Source organism: Myotis daubentonii, chromosome 1 (genome assembly GCF_963259705.1).
Source record: "Myotis daubentonii chromosome 1, mMyoDau2.1, whole genome shotgun sequence".
NCBI classification, from domain to species: domain Eukaryota; kingdom Metazoa; phylum Chordata; class Mammalia; order Chiroptera; family Vespertilionidae; genus Myotis; species Myotis daubentonii.
The window spans coordinates 125,539,579-125,565,667 of record NC_081840.1 but is presented as its reverse complement, the minus strand read 5'-3'; the positions used below and the strand labels follow the sequence as shown (position 1 = coordinate 125,565,667).

General features: G+C 38.0%; 1 protein-coding gene, 1 non-coding gene and 1 pseudogene across 4 annotated transcripts in view; 2 read left to right on the top strand and 1 right to left on the bottom strand.

The window, feature by feature from the left end:
* The window catches only part of SEC23A (SEC23 homolog A, COPII coat complex component), a 57,494-nt gene that overhangs the window by 8,539 nt on the left and 22,866 nt on the right, over window positions 1-26,089 (bottom strand). For 2 of the 3 annotated variants that reach the window (XM_059659614.1, XM_059659631.1), the window contains 6 exons: window positions 23,477-23,586; window positions 17,891-18,044; window positions 9,163-9,240; window positions 5,521-5,682; window positions 2,598-2,684; window positions 843-998 (listed from right to left, as the gene is read on the bottom strand). In XM_059659614.1, the coding sequence (XP_059515597.1) occupies window positions 843-998; window positions 2,598-2,684; window positions 5,521-5,682; window positions 9,163-9,240; window positions 17,891-18,044; window positions 23,477-23,586 (747 nt within the window). The remainder of the gene's footprint in view (window positions 1-842; window positions 999-2,597; window positions 2,685-5,520; window positions 5,683-9,162; window positions 9,241-17,890; window positions 18,045-23,476; window positions 23,587-26,089) is intronic. The other variant, XM_059659620.1, reaches the window with a different exon arrangement.
* LOC132228269 (ras-related protein Rab-2B-like) lies at window positions 6,725-8,449 on the top strand (annotated as a pseudogene).
* Window positions 24,554-24,659, top strand: LOC132224175 (U6 spliceosomal RNA). Its single transcript, XR_009450616.1, has one exon. It is a non-coding gene; the product is annotated as a U6 spliceosomal RNA (small nuclear RNA).

Sequence of the window (26,089 nt, the reverse complement as noted above, 5' to 3'; positions counted from 1 at the left end):
TCTAACTATTAGCTTTGCAAATTCTCAATACACAGTAGCTATTATATAAAATGCTAATAATAATTGCTATTATTTCTGAAGAATAGTTATTGGTATTTACTACCTACTTTATTATACTAGGCCTAGAAATGCAGCAAAAAAAAAAAAAGCAAAAAAAAAGTGTGATCTCTGCCTTTAACAAGAAAATGAAACAGACTTTAAAACAATTTATAACTAATTTATTATAACTGAAATAAGTACAGTAAAATGTATTTTATAATGTAAGTTAAGGGGTCCTAGCTTAGACTTCTGAAAGGATCAAAAGGGCCATGTGTATGTGTACATGTTATCTTATTTAATCCTCATGTAATTGTAAAAACCACAAAACCTTTTTTAATACCATAATGCTTTCCTTTACATGACATTTTCTAGAAAAATAGAATGATAGAATGAGGAAAACAGAAAAAACTATGTGTCCACAAACTTCATATTCACAGACTTAATCAGTAAATAACAGCTTTAAGAAAAGTACACTAAGTTATTTCCCTCACTGTCCATGTCTTCTTGCTCAACTGGAGCTGGCATACCACCATAACACTATCCTGGCCCTGTTATTGGAGCTGGGCTGTATGCAGGAATGGGAGAAACTGCCAGCATTAGTCCACTAGTCAGTAATCGTACAGCTCTGCTCTCAAAACTATGGCAAAAAGTAACTATACGTACTCCTAGATACCTTCTCCTGCCATCTCCTTCCTATTTGCCTGGTAGAGCAGTCTATTCAAATTAAAGTCAGAAGGCAAATAGGAACAACTCATTACAAAAGCAGCAACAAACAAACACACAAACAGAGCAACAGTACTTACCTGGCTGCCCCCATGTTCAGTATCGATGTATCTCGGCATTGGAAATCTGGAGTGAAGAATCTCCTGGGCGTCATCCACTGGGGCTTGCAGAAGGTGGCGGAAATTTTCATATTCTGGCATGTCCTGGTATCCTGACTTGCGCCACTGGGCTATGGTCTTATTTTAAAAAAATTATTGGAATTATTACTTTTAAGTTCTTGTGTATCCAAAAATTTTAAAGGCATTTTTTCTAACAGAAACAATCTTCAGATAATAAGAAAATTATAGATTATTCCATTTATCTCAATTTTTAAAGTTAAGAATATGAATTTCAGTGTCCTTGAGTAAATAGATACATAATTATGATATTTCTTCTCCTTTAAAATAATACACTTACCAAATTAATGTTACTAAACAATATATTTATCAAATTAATGTTCCTAAAAGCTATCTACCTAAGCTTATGATAAATGAGGTAAGTTTTTATTACAGAAGATTTCCCAGAGACTTCTAAATTACCTACTATTATGAAGTCTTTACCAATGAAGTTACATTCTGGCAAGATAAGTAAACATAAAAACTTTAATATGCCCTGACCCATTTGGCTCAGTGGATAGAGCGTCGGCCTGCGGACTGAAGGGTCCCAGGTTCGATTCTGGTCAAGGGCATGTACCTTGGTTGCGGGCACATCCCCAGTGGGGGGTGTGCAGGAGGCAGCTAATCGATGTTTCTCTCTCATCGATATTTCTAACTCTCTATCCCTCTCCCTTCCTCTCTGTAAAATATCAATAAAATATATTTAAAAAAAAAACTTTAATAATAATAGCAATACTATTATCAAGATAATATACCTGTAGAAGAGTATTTCAATCAATTCTTTTATTAAAGTAAATGGCTCCAAATTAAATCATCCAAAAATTTAAACCTGGCTTGGCTTCTAAGTTAACTGAATCAGTCAACACACTCTATAGTTTTATATTATCTGCATTTATGATTTTTTTCTTTAAGCACATTAACGAGCAATTTGAAGACACACACATTATAAGTAAAACACACAAAGAAATATGCAAAAACCTAGCTCTATCACATTACAGGCATTATTCTTAAAAAGTAAAGAACATTATAAATAATAATTTTGCTCAGTGAACTATTAGACCAACCAGTGACAGGAGGCAGGCACTAAGAACTGTTTGTGCCCTGGTCAATTTGGCTCAGTGGATAGTGTCGGCCTGCAGACCGAAAGGTCCCAGGTTCGATTCCAGTCAAGGGCACATGCCTGGGTTGCAGGCTTGATCCCCAGTAGGGAGCTCGAAGGAGGCAGCAGATCAAGGATACTCTTCAGCATTGATGTTTCTATCTCTCTCTCCCTCTCCCTTCCTCTCGGAAATCAATAAAAAGAAATTTAAAAAAACAAAAATTAAAAATATGTTTTAAAAAAGGAACATTTTAAATGATTACATGAAATAATAAAAAAGAAAGTCTGCCCACTGACAAAGGCTGATTCTTCCCCTCTTAATGCCTTTTGGTAAAACCCAAAAATATGATCTGCCTATGTATATATCAATGCTTTTATTTTCACAACACTATGCTTTTTATAAACCTATTTGTCTAATCATGTGTGGACAAAAAGATAAAATTATCACAGGTGAGTCAATTGCAAATGAAGTAGGAAGGACCACATTTTATACATATTTTATAGAAATGGAAATAAAAGTTTATCATAGTGGAAAACACGAGGTACATAGTGACACAGCTTTAAATGCTATGGGATCTTACCTCACCATGATAAATCAAAATCTGGAAGAATGTGTCCATCAGAAGAATACGATCTGCAAGAATGCTGCTGCTATCAAGAAGAACCGGCTAACGTGAACAAAATGAGAAAGGAGGAAGAAGGAAAAATAAATTAAAGATACACAAGATCTTTCCAGGAACAATTTAAATTTTTTAAGTTTTAAATTTGTATCATATTACTTAAAACCTTTTGCTATTATGAATTCTCATGGCATATTTTAACTTTATTTTCTCAGAAATCTCTAAGCTGAGTTTAACAATTGAGAAATGAGTGAAAAAGAAATCAAGGATGACTCAAGCTTGATGGTGGAATCATTGAGTAAGAGGGGAAAAGCTTGGGATAGAGCAAATTTGGAGCAGGCTGGAAGTAGGGGTTATGAAATGAAAGGGAGTGGCCTGAACTAATGACATAAATTTAAATATCACATGCATGAAGATGGTAATTAAACCTATGAGATTAGACTGCATCACATAGAGAAAGGAAAGACAGAGAAGAAGTCAGATTCCTGGAGCATAACTTAGAGGTCTGAAAGGGAGAAGCCAACAACAAAAGGAACCTGAGAAGGAACAGGCGTGAGTAGGAGGAAACCTGGAAGGTACTATAGGTGTCAGAGAAGCCTAGAGCAAAAGGTTTGCAAGGAGTCCTCACTAGGAGAATACTGTTGAGAGTTCTGGCAAGATGTAGGGTAATGTTATGAGTTGTTTCAGTATGATGTTAGGGATAAGAGTCTGACTGATACAGGTTGAGAAGAGAATATGAGGTGAGAAAGTATAGACAAGTAGATTGTGAATTTGGCTGTGACCAGAACCAGAGAGATGGGGTGTCAATTAGAAAAAAATGTCAAGTCAGGGTTTTTTGTTTGTTTTAACATGAATGCCTTTTTTAAAAAATTAAATTTATTCCTGGCCGGCATGGGTCAGTGATTGAGCCTCAACCTATGAACCAAGAGGTCACACTTCCACTCCCACCTGGGTTGCTGGCTTGATCCCCAAGGCAGGGTGGGTGGGAGGGAGGAAGGACGTGTAGAAGGCAGCTCATCAATGATTCTCTCATCTTTAATGTTTCCATCTCTCTCTCTCTCTCTCTCTCTCTCCCTTTCCCTTCCTCTCTGAAATCAATAAAAACATATTTTTAATTAAATTTATTGGAATGACATTGGTTGACAACTATGAGTGCTTTTAAGGTTTATATGTTAATAAGAATAATCCAGATAGAGAGAAAATGACGATAATGCAGGAAAGAATAGAGGAAACTCAAAAGCAAAGCCTAAGAAAATGAAGCTAATAGGACTCATGGACTAAATGGAAAGGCTGGAACTTGAGAGAAACAGGTACTAGACATGATAGGATTCCAATTTTCTTCTAAACACTATTCTACTTTTTCCAGATGTCTACAATTTACATATATTACTCTGAAATTTTTAAGTTATTTCTAAACTTTCTTTCTTGATTCAAAGAACTACAAGAGCAAATACATAGTTAGGTAAACATGTTAAAAATATCTATTTTCATAAAAAAGTAGAAAATATGAGATAAATACTAAATTATTGTAACAAAATAAAACATTTTATCCACTTATTTTTTACAAAATAGTAAATAAAGGCCTCATGAGGGATCATTAATCAATCAGTATTATAAGTATTCTCTTTATACTGACCTTTCCTAAAGTATTATTTTCAAATATGGTCATAACATACATTTACCTGATAAAATAGACAATTTTAACTACAAGATGAAAAAACTGTTTACTTGATAAGTTAAAATAAGTGGGACAGTTTGTTAAGGAAACTAAATGGATGACTTTATCCCTTTTCTAAGTACATGTCTATATAATCAACTGTAGCTTATATTCAAAAAAGACTAGAGGAAAATGAGATATTAAAGCAAGAGGTTTTATTCAGACACTAAACTCTGGAATAAACTACAGATTCTAGAATCATAATCACCACTAGGCATTGTTAAAAATATAAGAATCATAAGCCCTGAGGATTTGATCAACCAAATGACTGGAAAAAATGATCTTAAAAGTCTCTTCTAGGAAGAAGAAGAAAAAGGTAAAGATACTAATTATGAACAACAAATATGCATCTATCAACAAGTGAATCTAAGAATCAAGTGAATAAATAATCTGATGAACAGAATGAACGTGATTATAATAGAATCAGGGACATAGAAAGGGAATGGACTGACTATTCATGGGGGGGAAAGGGGTGTGGGAGATGCGGGAAGAGACTGGACAAAAATTGTGTACCTATGGATGAGGACAGTGGGGGGGCGGGGTAAGGGCAGAGGGTGGGGTGGGAACTGGGTGGAGGGGAGCTATGGGGGGGAAAAATGAGGAACAAATGTAATAATCTGAACAATAAAGATTTAATAAATAAAAAAATACAAAAAAAAAAGTCTCTTCTATCTCACTGTCTCATTATTTGTTTAATGATTTCCTAATATGACCTAGCATGGAGTCTAGCACATGGTAAGTACTCATATATACTTTAAATAAACAAATTAATAATTTAAGATAATTATTCTTGAATTAAATTCTTATATTTAGTACTGCATTTCAAGAAAAAGTTTGTTGCCCTTGCTGGTTTGGCTCAGTGGATAGAGTGTCAGCCTGCAGACCAAAAGGGTCCCAGGTTCGATTCCAGTCAAGGGCACATGCCTAGGTTGCGGGCTCGGTCCAACGTGCAGGAGGCAGCCAATCAATGATTCCCTCTCATCATTGATGTTTCTATCTCTCTCTTCTTCTCCCTTCCTCTCTGAAATCAATAATATATATATATTTTTAAATAAATAAATAAAATAAAATCTTTCATATTAAAAAAAAGAAAGAAAAAATTTGTTGTTTTTCACTTTCTAATGGCCCACATCACCGTAACAAAAACAATTTTTATGCCCCTCTTACCTCTGGTGGTCCACTAAAAGAATACGCATACAGAATAGGTTGAATCATGATTAGAGACTGGGTCAAGTCTTGACGCATAAAATGGTGACGATAGTATGAACTCTCATCAGGGCTGTTGTTAAAAACTTGCAAGAAAGGAGACCTTCTTAAGTGAAACATAAACTACAAGATAAAACATGTGAGACAGCTTTTTAATGACTTTAATATTGCAATAGGAGTCTACTATTACAAAAAGCATTTGATTACAACTACTAAAACCACAATAAAACAAATGGCATTGAAAATTATATTTCTAAGAATCTTATTTATGATATTTACCAGTTACTTGAAAATGTAATTCAACAATTAAAAGAGTAAAGTAAAAGGGGTGACTCAAAATAAAAACAAAATTAGAGACAAAAATCCCTAGCTCAGATTTAAGTTTTTCAGAGGCTGATGCCAGGTGGTGCACATCAACATTCTTTGTTTTTATCCCTCATTTCTCTGACCACATCTCTGCACTTTTTTATTCTTATTCATTAACACCACCAAATACTCTAAGAGAACTTAAAAATAGATTAACAGATTTTCTGCTTTTTGTGTAACTCCCACAAATTGCACTGGAAAGGGTCTGCACTGGTTTTTAAAAAGACTTACATACACCCACTTGTTTCTTAATATTTAAGGTCTTCCTTATCTCTAGGTAACATTCCCTACAGGGTTTCATTTATTCTTTCCCCTTCCACTCCTCATATGAAAAATATCAGAAAGAGGGAGAGTTAAACCTGAATGAAGGAGCTCCACTGTCCTGTGACACAATCAAAGGTCTTTGATACAATCAATAGGATCAGCTCCCAAGTGCTCCCACCCATTTGTCTTTCAGTTACTTCTCTCACCTTCCTTCGGCCCTCAGGTCTCAAGTGTCTACAGGTTGCTCCTGAAAAAAACTCACTCCACATTTCTCTCTCCCAACACAGGCCACTCACTGAAATTCTCATTCCTTTTCCTAATGTACTGAGCAGTTCTCTCATCCCTTACCACTTCAGCCACTCCTGTTTATTCAGAGGAATGAGTAAATGCTAAATTTGGAGTTAAATATTCTGAAGATGAAGACCTCCATTAAATTCAGTCTATGTCACCTTTCAGAAGATGATCAGCTTTGAAAACCCAAAGTAGAAAAGTCTTTCTGGGTCTTCTGGTCCATATTTCCCACAAAGGGGAAAAGATGGGATGCCCAGACTTCTCAGAATCTAAAAGCCTAAAGAGAAGGTGTAAAGTAGGGAGAGAAGAGAAAGCAAAGAAAGTGTGGAGAATTCAGCCAAATGCTTAAGCTAATACTCTCATTTCCTTTTCCATTAGTTTCTTCTATGAAGATGAGGCCTGAAAATTCCCAACACAGCAAGGGTTTTTGCCTGCCTTAAGACAAGTGGACTCTGCCTTTTCCCAGTTCCTTAAAACTTCACCAGAAATTTAGGGAAGTCACCCCCTGTAAACATGGAGTTTCTATGTTACAAATCAATAAAACATTTTCCAAACAATGTTAGAGGAGCTCTGAAAAGTTGAGGCTTTAAACAAAGTTTTCATGAGCAAAAATTTGAATTTCTACTTATTAATATTAATCATCATTCCAGGCTGAGCTAAAAAGCCACCTCTTCTATAAATATGTAACTAACTGCCCTAGCTGGTTTGGCTCAGTGGATAGAGCATCAGCCTGCAGACCAAAGAGTCCTGGGTTCCCCATTCCGGTCAGGGGCACATACCTCAGTTGCAGGCTCCTCACCGGCCTAGACCCTGGTCAGGGCACAATGCAGGAGGCAACCAATCAATGTGTTTCTCTCACATCTTTATTTCTCTCTCTTTCCCTCTCTCTTCCACTCTCTCTGAAAATCAATGGAAAAATATCCTCAGGTTAGGATTTAAAAATAACAAAAACATAAATATATAACTAACCGCCCATTTGGAAGGATTCCTTCCAGTTTCCTTTAAATTCTATGTATCTCTCATCCCATTTCTCATTTTCAGTTCTGCCATCTCACCCTTCAGATTGAAAGCTCCTTAAAAATGGGATCCACGACTGTTCCCGGCCACATGAAGGCTAGAATGTGCATCCTCCTCTTTTAGGTGTGGGGAAGTCATGTCTCCTCCAGCAGTTTACAGACAAGCGGTTCCAGCCTGTCCACAACCTCACCATAGGTGTGGAGTTTGGGGCCCGTATAGTCAACATTGATGGGAAACAAATCAAACTGCAAATCTGGGATAGAGCTGGGCAAGAATTTTTCTGTTCTATCACCCATTCCTACTACAGGGGAGCAGCTGGAGCACTGCTGGTGTATGACATCACAAGGCGTGAAAACTTCAACCACCTGACCTCATGGCTGGAGGATGCCCGGCAGCACTCTAGTTCCAACATGGTTATCATGCTGATTGGGAATAACAGTGACTTAGAGTCCTGAAGGGATGGGAAGAAAAAATGTGTGTATGTGTGTGTGTTTGTGTGTGTGTGTGGGGGGGGGGGGGGGGGCCTTTACTCAGGAGCATGGACTTATATTCATGGAAACTTCAGCCCAAACAGCCTGCAATGTTGAAGAGGCCTTCATTAACACAGCCAAAGAAATATATAGGAAGATCCAGCAGGGTTTATTTGATGTCCACAATGTGGCAAATGGCATCAAGATTGGTCCTCAACAGTGTATTTCAACATCGGTGGCACCCATCGCCTCCCAGCAGAACTCTGGTGACATAGAGTCCAACTCTGGCTGCTGCTGAACGTCTGGCCTGGACGCTTTTTTTTTTCCCTTCCTGGAACAGCTTCAGATCAATAGGCTTAAAGAGGTCTTATTAACTTTGGCTGAGTAAAGCCTCTTTTCAAGGTGTGATGTTTTGCCTTTCCACTTAAAGACCGGCGAAAATTTGGGCCCTTACTGACCTGCCCCTTCTTCAGGGACGTGAGCATTCCTTATAGATTAGGGCTCTTCTTATACTCCTACTTTAATTACTAAAATGTTAGTATCAAAGTTGATTGTCACAGCAATGAAAAAATAAATTATTTTAGAAGTATAAAAAAAATGGGATCCATATCAGTCATCTTTATTCTCCTAAAGTTCCTTGCACATAGTACTTTGTTGAATAAATGTTACCTGTTACTCATATAAATAATCTAGATTTTAAAAATATCTATCAAAACGATAGAGGGATAGATTCCACTGCCCAAATGAAAAGCTTCTGTAAGATATATCAAATTAGCTTCTTATCTATTTATCTGGTATATCTCCATAAAACTGTTCTTGGGTGCTGATACCATGCTGTAAGACTAGTTGATTGGTCGAACCACTTCAGGTGAAGTTCTTTTGGTACCACTGTAATTAGACCCCTTATATCAGAGGGAAAACTAGTCTGATCTACTTCTAATTCTATTCCATAACAGGGTTCTTATGTAGATTTCTATTCACCACAAATAAATGACTATTTGCAAGGGCAACATAAAAATACTATATACTTTTTTCACTGACGACTCACAGCATAATATTAATTTCTTAGCTATCCCAAAACTTACCTAACCAAAAGAATAAATAGGCTTTGTAAGTTGAGAAATAAAAGTCAATAAGGAAAGTGAGACCCAACACTATTATCAACACAAAGAACACAGACCTTTTATCTACTCACCTGTGGATAAAGGGAGAAAGTTTCTGAAAATCTGAAGGAACTTGGATCATCTTTGTGATACTCTCCAAATTTCTGACACTAAATCAAATAAGACATGTTAGTAATATAATTCCTGGCAGAGAATTAAGACTGTGGCCTATACATATTCTATTTTAAAAAGCTATTATCCTTTAGGAGGCAGATATTTGATATAGGCTAAAATTGGAATATTGCTTATAGACTTACTAAAAGACTTACTATAACCAATGAAATATATTTGAATTTCAGAAGTACTATATCATTTATGTGTTTATCTATGCCTTATCTATAATAATAAAAGGGTAATATGTTAATTAGACTGGTTGTCATTCCAGACATCCTTCCTGACGAAGCCAGGGCTGGAGGGAAGCCAATCCGGGTCCCGGGTGCCAGAGGGAAGCCAGTGCCAGCAGCCGGGGGAAGGAAGGCCTACTCTTGCATGAATTTTTGTACATCGGGCCTCTAGTAGAGCATATAAAAAAGGCATAATTAATTTTATCACATTTTTGGCTTCCATGAAAAATCAATTCAGACCTACTGTTATCCAAATAATAGAAATGCTATAGTTGTAGAGCCAATCCTTAGAAAACAAATCTTGCTATCTGGGAATAAGAGTTCGGCAGTCGTCAATGTTTCCTAATCATACTTCACTGGTGAAACTTATAGATTAAGATAATAATCTTCACTGTCCAATACGATAGCCACTAGCTATATGTGGTAATTTAAAATTATTAAAAATTTTTAAAAATCCAGTTCCTCAGTTGCACTAGCCATACCGGGGTAGGCAAAAGTAGGTTTATAGTTATAATACAAATAAATAACACATTAATTAATAAGTAATACAAGGATATACTGTTTTGTATATTCACAACTATAAACCCACTTTTGCCCACCTCTATATTGGAAGAGCTCAATGGCCACATACGGGTAATAGTTCCATATGAACAGTGCAAACTATAGGTATTTTCACCACCGATCTCTTGGATGGTGCTGACCTAGAATATCTTATACCTTGAAAAGATCTGAAAAAGCCAATATGTAAGGCATTATTCAGAAATACAAATCACATTATATTAAATGCATATTTTCTATTGTACCTAGGAGTCTATTAAAACATTAGGCAAATCTGATATTATGGATAGTGAGGGTAATGAAAAGATTATTCACTTTTATGCTTGGGTAACTGAGGATGTCCAAAAGGACAATTTCCAGGATGGGATGTATCTAATAGCTATGTCCAAAATTTTTGCTTTTATTATGAACATTTTTTCATGTCATTAAATACTCTATTACTTCATTTTTAATGGCTCACTAGCATTCCACTATACTGATATTGACATCGATATAATATAACTATTTTAACCAATCATTCATCATTAGCATTTACATTTGTCCTGTTATATCTTTAGGATAAATTCCTAGAAGTAGAATTTCAGATAAAAGGTAGTTTTTAAGTTTTTGATATATGTCACCAACTGCCTTCTTTTTTTGTTGCTGTTCTTTTTTTGTTAATCCTCACGTGAGGATATTTTTCCATTGATTTTTAGAGAGAGTGGAAGAGACAGAGAAAGATGATGTCAGAGACACAACAATTGGTTGCCTCCCGCATAAGCCCTGATCAGGGCCAGGGATCGAGCATGCAACCAGGACTCTTTAGTCTGTGGGCCGACACTTTATCCACTGAGTCAAACCGGCTAGGGCACCAGCAGCCTTCTTTATATAAGGTTATACAGATATTTACAAAAGTTGTACAGATTCATACACCTACAAGCTATTCTAATTCTTATCAGTTTGACAGATGATAATTTTTGTCTTATTCTATTTTAGAACTTTGATTATAAGTAAGATTTGGTAAGTTTTTCTTATTTACTAGTCACTTCACATTTCTTCTTTTGCTAATTCCTAGTTCATGATCTTTGCTCATTTTTTGCCTAAACCTAACTGATTTGTAAGAGCTCTTACAAATGAAAATTTTCACATTCTATCATACATACAACAAATGATATTGTCTGTACTTTACCACAGATAGCAATGTAAACTTTGTATAACATACACAAACATGAATTTCTAATTTTGGGGTTACTTCTTAAAAAAAAATTCTGAACACTAGTCAAATGCCCTAGTATTCACTTACCATGAGGAGTCAGCCTTATTTACAACCCAACCAAAACACTAATCATATGAGAAAAAAAAGATTGAAGCATAAAGAAGTTACATCAAAGATCCACTGTTTGAATTATTCAGAAGTAATATGATTGAGCAAATAAAGCAATGACAATAGTGTTCTTGAGAAAAATAACACCTGCAAGAAGGCTTGTCCTATCCTTAATTCAGTATTATTTATGCATCAAAGCAGCCACATTAAAAAAAATAGGTCAAAGCCTAAATTCCCTATGAATATGATAATGACTAAAGTGGTCATCTTTTTTTTAAATATATATTTTATTGATTTCTTTTACATAGAGAAAGGGAGAGGAATAGAGAGTTAGAAACATCAATGAGAGAGATATATCGACCAGCTGCCTCCTGCACACTCCCTACTGGGGATGTGCCCGCAACCAAGGTACATGCCCTTGACTGGAATCGAACCTGGGACACTTGAGTCCGCAGGCTGACGCTCTATCCACTGAGCCAAACCGGTTAGGGCAAAAGTGGTCATCTTTAAAAAGGGCTTGGTCTCACTGGTATAGCAAGAAAAAACCTGGCTTGGATAAAATTTTTAAGGAAAGCCCCAAGTGTCTTAAACAAGAGAAATTTCCTGGGCCAAGACTAATCAGATAAAGTGTTTATCCATTGGACTAGCAGCACAGCTAAAGGGAGAACACAATTAGTGGTTAGTGGGTAAACTAAAGGTCAATACTGAAAAAAAATCAAATATTGATTTTGAATTGTAAGAGAATGTCATTCAGTAGAAAAGGTAAGAAACAGATCCATGAAGCTGTACACAAAGTGATCAACAAGAGACTGAGAATGGAGGTGGCAAATCATGTGTTGATGCCAGTACCTTAAGTGATGCTGACCAAGGGGAGCAAGAGTGTATGTAGGGTGCCCCCCAAAATGTATACACACTTATCAGCTGATAGCTCAATTGATGTTTCTTTTCAGATTTAACCCATTGGAATTAATAATTATTCAAAGTGTATATACATTTTGGGGGAACACCCTGTATTAAAGATGTCAGAAGCAAATGTGGTACCAGCACCAACTTGGCCATATAATGCCCACTATCTAAAAATAGTTTTTAAATAGATGTTTATTTTTAATTAACATTACTCCGAATAATTAAGAAAAAAATTATATTCACTATGCTAAATTAAGGCAAAGAAGTTTGTTAGTATAATTTCATAGATTTTTCACTAGAAAAATATTAACCCTTTCTCTATTTGTGTAGCTATCACTGTTATAGCTGAAAATTTAACAGCATGGATTCAGTACAAAAAATGAGGCTACACTATTTTAGCTATTTAGAATAGTTTCTGTAACTAAGGTTCATTTGTCATCACCTTAAGCTTCACTTCAATTGTACACTAAATTTGATTCAATCAACTAAAGAAAAAAATGTAAAGATCATATTCTCACCACTTTTATCATATATGAGGGGTTCTTAGTCACTAAGGGTTTTGTGATTTTTTTTAAATTATTTTTTTAAACGTTTCACATCATAGCATGCCAGCCACAGTGATGGACAGTTTCCAAGTTATCCTGTTAGCAATTTCTTTTTTTAATCCTCACTTGAGGACATTGTTTCCATTGATCCTTAGAGAGTGGAAAGGAAGGGAGAAAGAGAAAGAAAGAAAGAGAGTTGGAGTGAGAGAGAGATAGCGATTGGTGCCTCCTGCATGAGCCCCGACCAGGGCCAGGGATCAAACCTGCAACCAAGGTACTTTGCCCTTGATCAGAAATAGAGCCCACAACCCTTCAGTCTGTGGGTGCACACTCCAACCACTGAGCCAAATTGGCCAGGGTATTTTATCAATTTATTTAGAGACTAGAGGCCTAGTGCACAAAATTCGTGCATGGGGGGGAGGGTCTCTTAGCCTGACCTGCGCCCTCTCGCAATCTGGGACACCTAGGGATTGGGCCTAAACCAGCAGTCGGACATCCCTCTCGCAATCTGGGACTGCTGACTCCTAACCGCTCGCCTGCTTGCCTGCCTGATCACCCCTAACCACTCACCTGCCTGCCTGATCGCCCCTAACCCCTCTGCCTGCCTGCCTGCCTGCCTGATCACCCCCAACCACTTGCCTGCCTGCCTGCCTGATCGTCCCTAACAGCTCGTTTGCCTGCCTGATCACCCCTAACTGCCTCTGCCTGCCTGCCTGATTGCCCCTAACCCCTCTGCCTGCCTGCCTGATCATCCCTAACTGCCTCTGCCTGCCTGCCTGATTGCCCCTAACACCCTCTGCCTGCCTGCCTGATCACCCCTAACCACTCGCCTGCCTGCCTGATCACCCTAACTGCTTGCCTGCCTGCCTGATAGCCCCTAACCACCTCTGCCTCAGCCCCCACACCCAGGACCCAGGCTTCCCTCCTCCGGCCAGCCGCAAGCAACTAGGACCCGGGCTTCCCTCCCTCTGGCTGGCTGTAGCCAACCGGGACCCGGGCTTCCCTCCCTTTGGCTGGCTGCAGGCACCCAGAACCCATCTGCTTGGGACGGTACCTGGGACCCTGGGCAGTTTCACCTGGGCAGGAACCCGGGACCCCGGGCAGCACAACCGGGCCCCGGCTTTGTTAGGAAGGACATCTGGAATGACGTCCGGTCTATCCAGTCTAATTAGCATATTACCCTTTTATTAGTATAGATATTTCATTCCCATGTGGCAGTATGCAGTAAGACTATGTTCATCTGGATAACTCCTTTCTCAGTATTTGACACAGGGAGACAACAGATAACTGGTGAAAGTTGTTTGCACAAAAAGCAGAGGAGCAGTCTAACATCAGCCTCTCCCTCTCAAATTCCCTCCACCAACTTCCTCTTACACACAGCTGCCAACTGAGTTATGAGAACAGACAAGTTATACTGTTGTGACAGAAGGTCTGGGTACATTTTTCATTGTGCCATGACTCACCTGTCCTCTAGTCCCAACAGCCTTGCTGCTGTTGTGACTGATACAAACTGCAGAATGTGTAGATTAGAAGTGAATTATATAGTCAAGGTTTTGTAATTTTGTGGTTTTTGCAAATGACACATTTAGTTATTTACAAGGCCATTCTGCTTACAATGTTGCGATCCTGCTGGCTGAAGCCCGGAGGACTAAAGTAGGTTTCTGGGGTTTTGTTTAGCTTCTATATTTGTTACATAGTTGCTTAGAGTTGCAGCTCAGAGGCCTGCAGCGGCAGGCGGGGAACGTTGGAGTCCTCCGTCACTGAAGTAAGCAAGCCTCATGTTAGTTTCAAGCTGCCTGGCTGCCGGCGCCATCTTGGCTGGCAGTTAATTTGCATATTGCCCTGATTAGCCAATGGGAAGGGTAGCGGTTGTACGCCAATTACCATGTTTCTCTTTTATTAGATAGGACTAGTGCCCTGGTGCATAAAATTTGTGTACAGGGGTTGGCGGGAGAACGGGGGGTCCCTCATTCTGGTCTGCATCCTCTCCAATCCAGGAATCCCTAGGAGGATGTCCGACTCTGGGACTGCTGGCTCCTAACTGCTCGCCTGCCTGCTGGCCTGATCGCCCCCTAACTGCTCTCCCCTGCAAACCTGATTGCCCCTAACTGCTCTTCCCTGCCAGCCTGATTACCCCTAACCACCTCTGCCTCAGCCCCCGCCACAGGGCTCTGTCTGGAAGGACATCCGGAAGATGCCCGGTCTAATTAGCATATTACCCTTTTATTAGTATAGATTAGTATTTGTGTTTTACAAGCATGTCAAATAATAGGGCAACTTTTTAATATATATTTTATTGATTTCAGAGAGGAAGGGAGAGAAACAGAGAGATAGAAATGTCAATGATGAGAGAGAATCACTGATCGGCTGCCTCTTAAACACCCCATAATGGGAATCGAGCGCACAACTCGGGCATATGCCCTGACTGGAAACTGAACCGTGACCTCCTGGTTCATAGGTTGATGCTCAACTACTGAGCCACACTGGCTGGGCACAGAGTAATTTTTTAAATTGACTTTTAGAGAGAGAGGAAGGAAGAGGGAGAGAGAGAAATATCCAAGTAAAAGTGGACATCGATGGGCAACCTCCTGCACGCCCCATACTGGGGATTGAGCCAGCAACCCAGGCATGTGCCCTGACTGGGAACTGAAGCAACAACCTTTCAGTGCACCAGATGACACCCAACCAACAGAGCCACAACCACCAAGGCCAATATGGCAATTTTTGAACCTGAGGTGTGAGACAGTAGAGAAAGATTCTAGACATAATCCTACAGAGAATTCTGAAAAATTATAATCTTTCTGAGTCATTTCACTAACTTATGCAAGAAGGGACACACAAAAAGTCCATCTTCACAATGAAAACTGCTTATCAGTGGGTTTTTGCATAAACTGGTAACAAGTTGTACTATTCAATTTTATGTCATAGCTTATAACCTACAAAGGCAGTAATAGCTCCAGCAAAAGGGAAAAAGCACTTTACTATGAATCACAGTCATTTGCCAAATAAAGGTGCTGATTCCTTAAACAACTTTTAGAACCTCAAATCAATCAAGTGTTTGCTAAAGTCACATTCAGTCAAAAGGCTCAGGAAACAAACTATTTCAGAGCATAGCTTATTACCCAGACAAGGGAAAGTCAAACAGTTGGTGAGAATCTAATAAGGCTGACATGTAGAATTACCGTAAGTAAAATGCTGGGATGCAATCTGAGAAACTGAAACAACATAATGTTAAAACAATATAATAAACACATGGATAACACGATACATGATGCTGAGAGGTGTGTGTAATTAGCTAAAAAATAACAGCTTCTCTATTCAGGTCAAAGAATCAACAGGTTTTACCAATTTCATGTCAAATAACTAAATAATAGTCAAATTCAAGAAAACTTTACTGCTGCCATAAATAAGCAAAGGTAAAAATATACTGAATGTTTTATCTTCCTATCTGAAACAAAAGGTCTGTCTTGGAAGAATTGTGTTGGCTTTTGTACTGATGATGTATGATCTATGAGAGGTTTTGTCTCTTGTTTAAAAAGAAGGACATGCTATTTGTAACCCCTTGAGTGCCGGGGAGCGCAATCGCACTCCTCCTGTCTTTCGCCAAAAGTGCCGAGAGTGCTATTGCGCTCCTCCTGCAGTGTCACTATTAGATGCTAGTAGTTCACTCTTTATTGACAGATGGCACCTAAATGCAGAATGTTTACTTATGATGCCAAATGTTTGTAGTTCTAAAATTGACCACTGGCATCTATCTGCCTAATTTTCATAATTTTTTCCCTAAACTGCTGTAAAATCAGCAAAAATGCCTTGGCAATTTTAGCATAGTTCCTAGGATATTGGTTGGCACTCAAAGGGTTAAGTACAAAGGGAGAGGGGTTATGTAGGGACAGGAGAAACTTTGGGTTATGATAGCTATGTTTATTATCTTGACTGTGGTGATGTTTTCATGAGTACACACAGATATGTATCAGAACTTATCAAATTATGCACTTTAAATATGTATATTTAAAGATTTTTCAAAAGAAAGAATTATTGTGCTAATAAAGGTTTCAAATGACTTATATTTCATGGCATGTCCTAGTACCAACTATAAATATTAAATCCACATAAAGCCTTTTTTTCCCTATAGAATCCTTGTGATCATGTGAAAGTCATAGCTAATGAGGTGTAAGTAGAAGTCTCTGCTAGAGTTCTGGGAAAAGCCTTTGCTTTCCAAATAAAAATAAAATATATCCAACTAGGAGAAAAAAAAAGGACATGCTGATGTTGTCATAATACTGCCTTCTTCACATAAAGGTACTAGTATACAAACACTTTGAAATGAAATGGGGGAAAAGTTCCAAATGATGCCACAAAAATGGCTAACTTTATTAAACCAAGATTAGTTCACTCAAGAATGTTTTTTAAACTACATGAAAAGCTGAGACAAAGAGCACAAAAGCCTCCTTACAAATAGAAATCAGATAGCTTCGCAGAGAGTTCTCACCAGGGTGTTTGAGAAGGAAATAATAAGCCAAAGTCTGTTGAGTAACAATGGAACATTAGGAAAAGAGCTTAATTAAACTCTAGGTCATAATGTAAGCAATAGGTTCCTGACATGTTAAAAACCCATCATTATCAATAACTTTACTAACACACACTTTGGTGATCTAGATCAAGATAATCAAGACATCTATATTTTTCTATAATTAGTTGTATAATGTATAATTTTTATATACCAATTAAGTTCTCTTAAAGATTTCCATTAAAATGAAAATAGAGAACTAAAACCATAGCAATGAAGAAAAATATGCAAAAAAGCAGTAAAAACAGTTATAGTAAATTAGTATTATGTCTTAAAATAATGTGGTATCAACCAAAATAGAAATAAGATGTTCCATAATTATAACTTTCATTTTAAGGAAAAAAGGCATTTTAGTTATTGGAAGAGGTAAGTGAATTCTACTGTTCATCAATATGCCTTTTACAGCAACTTGAACAGGAGACCCTCATACAGTCTTTTAGTTACACTGTTAAAAACTTTAAAAAAGATTATCCGCAACAAATATTTACTACAGATAAAGACATACAGATTTAGAAAAGCACGATGTTCACTACGTACCAGCCGAATGAGCTGTCTGTCTAGCCATCTAAGCACATCTGGCCCTTCCTCTGTTTCTGCTCTATATATGGCCAGCCTGGCCATAAGAATGGCAGCAGCCTCCTGGTCAAAAGATGCAGCAATGCTTTGGATTTGAGTTTGAGCATCTGCCCAGCTAAAGACAAGAAGAAAGCACAGAAATGCTGCTAAATTATTATATTCACAATATCGTAGTTGGGCTATCACACATATTTAAATTTAAAAGGTACATAAAATTACTCCGATATTTTAAAATTCCAATATTATCTAGATGTCCCCTAACCAAGAATCAAACCCACCACCTTTTAGTGTACGGGAGGACGCTCAACCAACTTAGCCACACCAGCCAGGCTACGAGGTGTGTTTTTTTTGTTTGTTTCATCCCTTCACCTTTTTCACCCAGCACCTGAACCCCCTCCCTTCTGACAGCCATCAGTCTGTTCTCTGTATCTATGAGTCTGTTTCTATTTTCTTTGTCAGTTTATTTTGTTCATTAGATTCCACATATAAAAGAAATCATATGGTATTTGTCTTTCTCTGACTGGCTTATTTCACTTAGCATAATACTATCCAGGTCCATCCATGCCGTTGCAAAAGGGAAAATTTCCTTTTTTACAGCCAACTAGTATTCCATTGTGTAGATGTACCACTGCTTTTTTACCCACTCATCTACTGATGGGAACTTGGGCTGCTTCTAAATCTTGGCCATTGTAAATAATGCTGCAATAAATATAGTAGTGCATATATATTCTTTTGAATCTGTGTTTCAGGAGTCTTCATATTCCCAGAAGTGGGATTGCTGGATCATAAGGCAATTAGTTTCATTTTTAATTTTTTGAGGTAACTCCTTACTGCTTTCTACAATAGCTGCACCAATCTGCATTCCTACCAACAGTGCACAAGGGGTCTCACATCCTCACCAACAGTTGTTGTTTACTGATTTATTGATGACAGCCATTCTGACAGTTGTGAGGTGATATCTCATTGTACTTTAATTTGCATTTATCTGATAATTAGTAACATGGAGTATCTTTTCATTTGTCTATTGGCCTGTACGTGCTCTTTGGAAAAGTGTCTATTCAGGTCCTTTATCCATTTGTTACTGGATTTTTGATGTGTTTTTTTGGCGTTGAGTTCTATTAGTTGTTATAAATTTTGGCTATGGACCCTTACCAGATGTATCATTGGTGAATATGATCTCCCAATCAGTGGGGTGTTTTTTCATTTCGTTGATGATTTCCTTTGCTGTGCAAACTTTAGCTTGATCTAGTCAAATTTATTTACTTTTTTCCTGTTTCCCTTGCTGGTAGTGCTACATCAAAAAAATATATATATATTGCTATGAGAAATGTCCAAGATTTTACTGCCAATGTTTTTTTTCTAGGATTTTTATGGTTTTGAGTCTAACATTTAAGACTTTAATCCATTTTGAGATTATTCTTGTGTATGGTGTGAGAAGATGGTCTAGTTTCATGTTTTTGCATGTTTATATCCAATTTTCCAAACACCATTTATTGAGACTACAGTTACTCCATTATATGTTCTTTCCTACTTTGTCAAATATTAATTGACCATAAAGGCAGTTTATTTCTGGGCTCTCTATTCTGTTCCACTGATTTATACGTCTGTTTTAATGCCAGTATCAAGCTGTTTTGATAACTATGGCCTTGTAATATAGTTTGATGTTATGTGGCATGATTCCTCCAAATTTGGTTTTTTGGGTTTTTTCCCCTCAAGATTGCTGTGGCTATTCTGGGTCCAAATTTTTGGAATATTTGTTCCAGTTCTGTGAAATATGCTATTGATATATTGATATGAATTGTGTTGAAACTATAGATTGTTTTGGGTAGTATGGGAATTTTAATGATGTTAATTCTTCCTATCCATAAACATGTTATATGTTTCAACTTATTTCTATATTATTCAATTTCTTTGTTCTGTGTCTTAATTTCCAAGGACAGGTCTTTTACATCCTTGGTTAAATTTATTCCTAGGGAATTTTTTTTTTAATGCACTTATAAATAGGTTTTATTTTGTTAATTTCCCTTTGGTGTATATAAATGCAATTAATTTCCGGATATTTATTTTGCATCCTGCTACTTTACTAAAGTTATTTAGCAGTTTTAGTAGTTTTTCAGTGGAATCTTTAGGGCTTTCTTTATACAGTATCATGTCATCTCCAAATAATGAGTTTTCTCCCTTTTCAATTTGGATGCCTTTTATTTCTTGTGTGACTGCTGTGGCTAGGACTTCCAGTACCATCTTATATAATAAAAGTGTAATATGCAAATTGACCGAACAGTGGAACGAGCAGTCGCTATGATATGCACTGACCACCAGGGAGCAGATGCTCAACACAAGAGCAAGGGGTCCTGGACTGCAAGAGCCCCGGACTGCAAGAGGGCACAGGCTAGGCTAAGGGAACCCCCCACCACCACCCAGTGCATGAATCTTGTGCACTGGGCCTCTAGTGTTGAATAACATTGGTGAAAGTAGACATCCGCTTGTAGTCTTTACCCACTGAGTATGATGTTGGCTGTGGGTTTGTGTATAGTCTTTACTATGATGAGGTATGTTCCCTCTTTTCCTACTTCGCTGAGAGTTTATATCATAAACGGGTGCTAGATTTTATAAAATGCCTTTTCTGCATCTATTGATATGATCATGTGGTTTTTTATCCTTCATTGTTTATGTGGTATATGAAGTTTATTGATTTGTGGATACTGTACCAACCTTGCATATCTGGAATAAATCCCACATGAGCATGGTGTATGATCTTTTTAATGTATTGCTGGATCTGGTTTACTAATTTTTTTTGAGGACTTTAGCATCTATGTTCATCAGGGATATTGGCCAATAATTTTCTTTCTTTGTAATGTCTATATCTGATTTTGTAATTAGCATAATGCTGGCCTCATAAAAAGACCTTGGCTGTGTTTCCTCTTCTTGAATTTTTTGGAATAGTTTGAGAAGGATGGGTTAGTTCTTGAATATTTGGTAAAATGTACCTTTGAAGCCATCAGGCCCAGGATTTTTGTTTGTTAAATTTTATTACTGCTTCAATTTCACTAATTATGCTCTGTCTATTCAGATTATCTGATTCTTCCAGATTCAGTCTCAGAAGACTGTGTTTCTAGGAATTTACCCATTTCACACACGTTGTCCAATTTTGTTTGCATATAGTTGTTCATAATATTTTCTTACAGTCCTTTGAGTTTCTTTAGTGTCAATTGTTACTTCTCCTCTTTCATTCTTTATTTTATTTATTTGAGCCTCTCTTTTCTTGATGAGTCTGGTTAAAGGTTTCTCAATCTTATTTATCTTTTCAAAGAAAAAACTCTTAGTGTCATTGATCATTTCATTGCTTTTTAGACTTTATTTATTTCTACTCTGAACTTTATTATTTCCTCTCTTCTACTCACTTTGGGCTTTGTATGTTCTCTTCCTAGTTCCTTTAAGTGTAAAGTTAGATTGTTGTTGTTTTTTATATATAAGCATGACATTATTATATATTTTTTAATCTTTATTATTGAAAGTATTATATAGGTCCCCCTTTTTCTCCCATTAACCTCTTCCAGCCTACTCCTATCCATCCCAGCCAGGTCATCACCATCCCATTGTCTGTGTCCACGAGTTATGCATATACGCATACAAGTTCATTGATTGATCTCTTCCCATCCACCCTCCCCTGCTTTCCCTCTGAGTTTGGCAGCCTATTCAGGCTTCTATGTCTCTGGGTCTATTTTTGTTCATCAGTTTATTTGGTTCATTAGATTCCACATGAGTGAGATCATGTGATACTTCTCTTTCTCTAACTGGTTTATTTCGCTTAGCATAATACTCTCCAGGTCCATCCATGCTGTTGCAAATGGTAAGAGTTCTTTCTTTTTTATTGCCACCTGGTATTCCATTGTGTAAATATACCATAGTTTTTTTATCCACTCATCTGTCCATGGGCACTTAGGCTGATTTTAATCTTAGCTATTGTAAATTGCACTGCTATGAACATAGGGGTACATATATACTTTCTGATGAGTGTTTCGGGTTTCTTAGGATTTATTCCTAGAAGTGGGATCACTGAGTCAAATGCGGGTTTCATTAATTTTTTGAGGGAACTCCATACTGTTTTCCATAATGACTGCACCAGTCTATATTCCACCAGCAATGTACTGGAGTTCCCTTTTCTCCACAACCCCTCCAACACTTGTCGTTTGTTGATTTGTTGATAATAGCCATTCTGACAGGTGTGAGATGATATCGCATTGTCCTTTAATTTGCATCTCTTGGATGATTAGTGATTTTGAGCATTTTTTCATATCTCTTAGCTTTCTGTATGTCCACTTTGGAGAAGTGTCTATTTAGGCCCTTTGCCCATTTTTAAATTGGATTGTTTGTCTTTGTTTTGTTAAGTTGTATGAGTTCCCTATATATTTTGGAGATTAAACCCTTATCAAATGTATCATTGGCAAATATGTTCTCCCATACAGTGGGCTCTTGTTACGTTGTTCATGGCTTCTTTTGCAGTGCAGAAGCTTTTTATTTTAATACTAGAGACCCAGTGCACGAATTCATGCACAGGTGGGGTCCAGCCAGCCAGGCCCCAATCCGGGCAGATCAGGGCTGGGCCTGTCGGGAGGAGGAGACAGTGGGAGGTTGGCCAGCCAGCCTGCCCTGATCAGCCCAATTAGGGCCGGGTTGGCTAGGGGGTGGGGCCACAGGCGATTGGCCAGTGGGCCCTGCCCCTGATTGGAGGGGGTAATTGGGGGCAGGACCAGCTATAGGGAGAGGGCTGTGGGTGATGGGCCAGCCGGCCCTGCCCCCAAATGGGGTGGGGGTGGGGTTATGGGGATCAAGGGCTGGAGGAGGGGCCGTGGGAGGTTGGCCAGCCAGCTCCACCCACATTGGTGTGGGGTGACAATCAGGGATGGAGCTGGCTGGGGGAAGGGGCCGCAGGCAGTTGGCCAGCAGCCCTGCCCCTGATCGGGGTGGGGGCAGACATGGGGTGGGACCAGGTGGGGGGAGGGGCTGGAGGTTGGCTGCTGGCCCCGCCCCTTTTTGGGTAGGGTGCTGTAATCATGGGCGCGGCCAGCTGGAGGGAAGGACAGCAGGCCCATTGGGGTGGTGGGGGCCCATCAGGGGCGGAGCTGACAGGGGGAGGGGCTGCAGGCAGTTGGCCACCAGCCCCGCCCCCTATTGGGATAAGGGGTGATCAGGGGTGGGACCGGCAGGGGGGGGGGGCTGCAGTTATTATACAGGTATATAATACATCATATATATTATTATTGTTTATAACAGGATAATATTAGCTTTTCTCCTCCTCTCAGGGGAATAAGATAAATAAAAGAATATTTTGTAAAATGTGTCTTAGAAATAGATTTTTAAATTGCTTTACAATTCTTAACAATGAATATTTTAGCAAATAAGCTATGCTAGAAAGAAATAAAATGCTATTAATCATAAATGTTCATTTTCCAGTCATGGCTATCACTCAAAATAGGAACCCAGTTTGGAAGCACAATCCAGAATAGTGTTGATATGTAAATTAAATCACTAATAAATACAACTTACTTCCTTGCAATGGTGGTCACTCGAATGCGTCTCTGCCCACTTGAATGCTGATACTGAGTCACAAACTGAATTGCACCACGCCCTCCTTGAGGAATTGGAGCATTATGCTGTTTAAAAGTAAAGGAGTAAAAATAAGCAAAATCTATTATGTTGTTGTCATATAGTCATTGGCTGTATATCCGAGCACTAATAAAATTAATTCTTATATCAATTAGGAGGATGTTTTTTACAGTACAATTGGATTTGGCTAAGGGGAAAAATGATGAAGGATAGGAGTGAGTCCAAGGATATCAATTTCATGTAATACATAATTCAGAAGGATATAAAAGAAGAAATTAAGGAAGAAGTTTAAAGAAATTAATGGCTAAGGAAAGGGGTGAGGCAATTTTGCCTAATAGTAATTGGAAAGAGAAACTGAACTAAGTCATACTCCCCTATGTATGTAAAATGAAAACAGAACTTTTAGGAAGATAATCACATGATGAACAGATGACCAATAGAAAACTATTAATGAAAAGAGAGTAATGATTATAGTAATGATGCTCAGAAAGAAATAGCAAGTAGTTAAAAGAAATACTTTTTTCATGCCCTTTGACAATAGATATTCTTGCTTTGATTTTGTTTGTTTGTTTGTTTTGGTCAATAACAGCCATTATCTTTTTCTCAAACTTTAACTGTTAGAAAGGCTGATTCTTAATAGTCTGTGGTTCATTTTATGCCTAATAACTAGTAGCATATAAATCGTAATTTATACATTAAAAATCATTCTTTAATATAACTTCATTCTGTAGCAAAAAAAAAAAAAATCTTTCCAAATATTGGAATCTTTTTTAAATTTTTACTTTATTGATTTTTAGAGAGAGAGGAAGGAAGAGGGAGAGATAGAAACATCAACGATGAAAGAGAATTATAGATTGGCTGCCTTCTGTACACCCTCTACGAGGGAATGGAGCCCGCAACTCGGGCATGTGCCCTGGTTCATAGTTGATGCTCAACCACTGAGCCACGCCAGTCGGTAATATTGGAATCTTTACCTAGTAATTTTTTTCTATGTGTTTTGACATATTAAACTTTTCTGTGCTCACTTCAGCAGCACACAGACTAAAACGGAATAATACACAGAAGATTACCATGGCCCCAGTGCAATAATGACACACAAATTTGTTAAGAATTCCATATTTTAAAAAATATATTACGGGGGGGAAACTTTCTTGTTGGACTCATATATTACATATATGTACCTTGTCACAATTAGGAGCTAGATATCAAATTACAAAACTGCATAACTAGAACAAAATTTAAGATTTTACTTATGCTTCCATTTTATACTTAAAAACAAAGACACAGATTAGTCAGCAAGGATGGAAAAAGTAAAGGGATTGCTTATATTGAATTTAAGACAGAAGCTGATGCAGAAAAAACCTTGGAAGAAGGTTTCTCTGTACTATACTGGAGAGAAAGGTCAAAATCAAGACCATAGAGGTGGAAAGAACAGCACTTGGAGTGGTGAATCAAAAACTCTGGTTTTAAGAAACCTTTCCTACAGTGCAACAGAAGAAAACTCTTCAGGAAGTATTTGAAAAGGCAACTTTTATCAAAGTGCCCCAGAACCAAAATGGCAAATCTAAAGGGTATGCATTCATAGAATTTGCTTCATTTGAAGATGCTAAAGAAGCTTTAAATCACTGTAATAAAAGAGAAATTGAGGACAGAGCAATCAGGCTGGAATTGCAAGGACCCAAAGGATTGCCTAATGCAAGAAGCCAGCCATCCAAAACTCTATTTGTCAAAGGTCTATCTGAGGAGACTACGGAAGAGACATTGAAGGAGTCATTTGATGGCTCTGTCCGGGCAAGAATAGTCACTGACCGGGAGACGGGCTCTTCCAAAGGGTTTGGTTTTGGAGACTTCAACAGTGAGGAAGCCGCTAAGGAGACCATGGAAGATGGTGAAATTGATGGAAACAGAGTTAGTTTGGACTGGGCCAAGCCTAAGGGTTAAGGTGGCTTCCGGGGTCATGGTGGAGGCAGAGGTGGATTTGGTGGCAGAGGCCGGGGAGGTTTTGGAGGTCGAGGAGGCTTCCGAGGAGGCAGAGAAGGAGGGGGAGACCATAAGACACAAGGAAAGAAGACAAAGTTTGAATAGTTTCTTCTATCCCTGTCTTTCCCTCTCCCATTTGAAAAAGAAAGGACTCTGGTGTTTTTACTCTGTTACCTGATCAATGACAGAGCCTTCTAAGGACATTCCAAGACAGTATACAGTCCTGTGGTCTACTTGGAAATCCATTTAGATAACATTTCAAAGAAGACAACCTGTTGGTTTTGACTGGATATTCGTATAAACTTTTTAAAGAAATGAGTGGTAGAGCTAACCCTTATCTGTAAGTTTTGAATTTATATTGTTTCTTCCCGTGTACAAAACCATTTTTTTCCTACGAATAGTTTTGTGTGTGTGTGTGTGTTGGGATATAAAGGAAAGCAAATGTTTTATCATAATTTTGCTTCAGCAGCTATGGGACAAATTAAAAATCCTAAACTCTGGAAAAAAAAACACAAAAAAAAACAGAGACTACATTTGGTTGCCCAAGGCTGGGCATCTGCCAGTGTCCCTGAC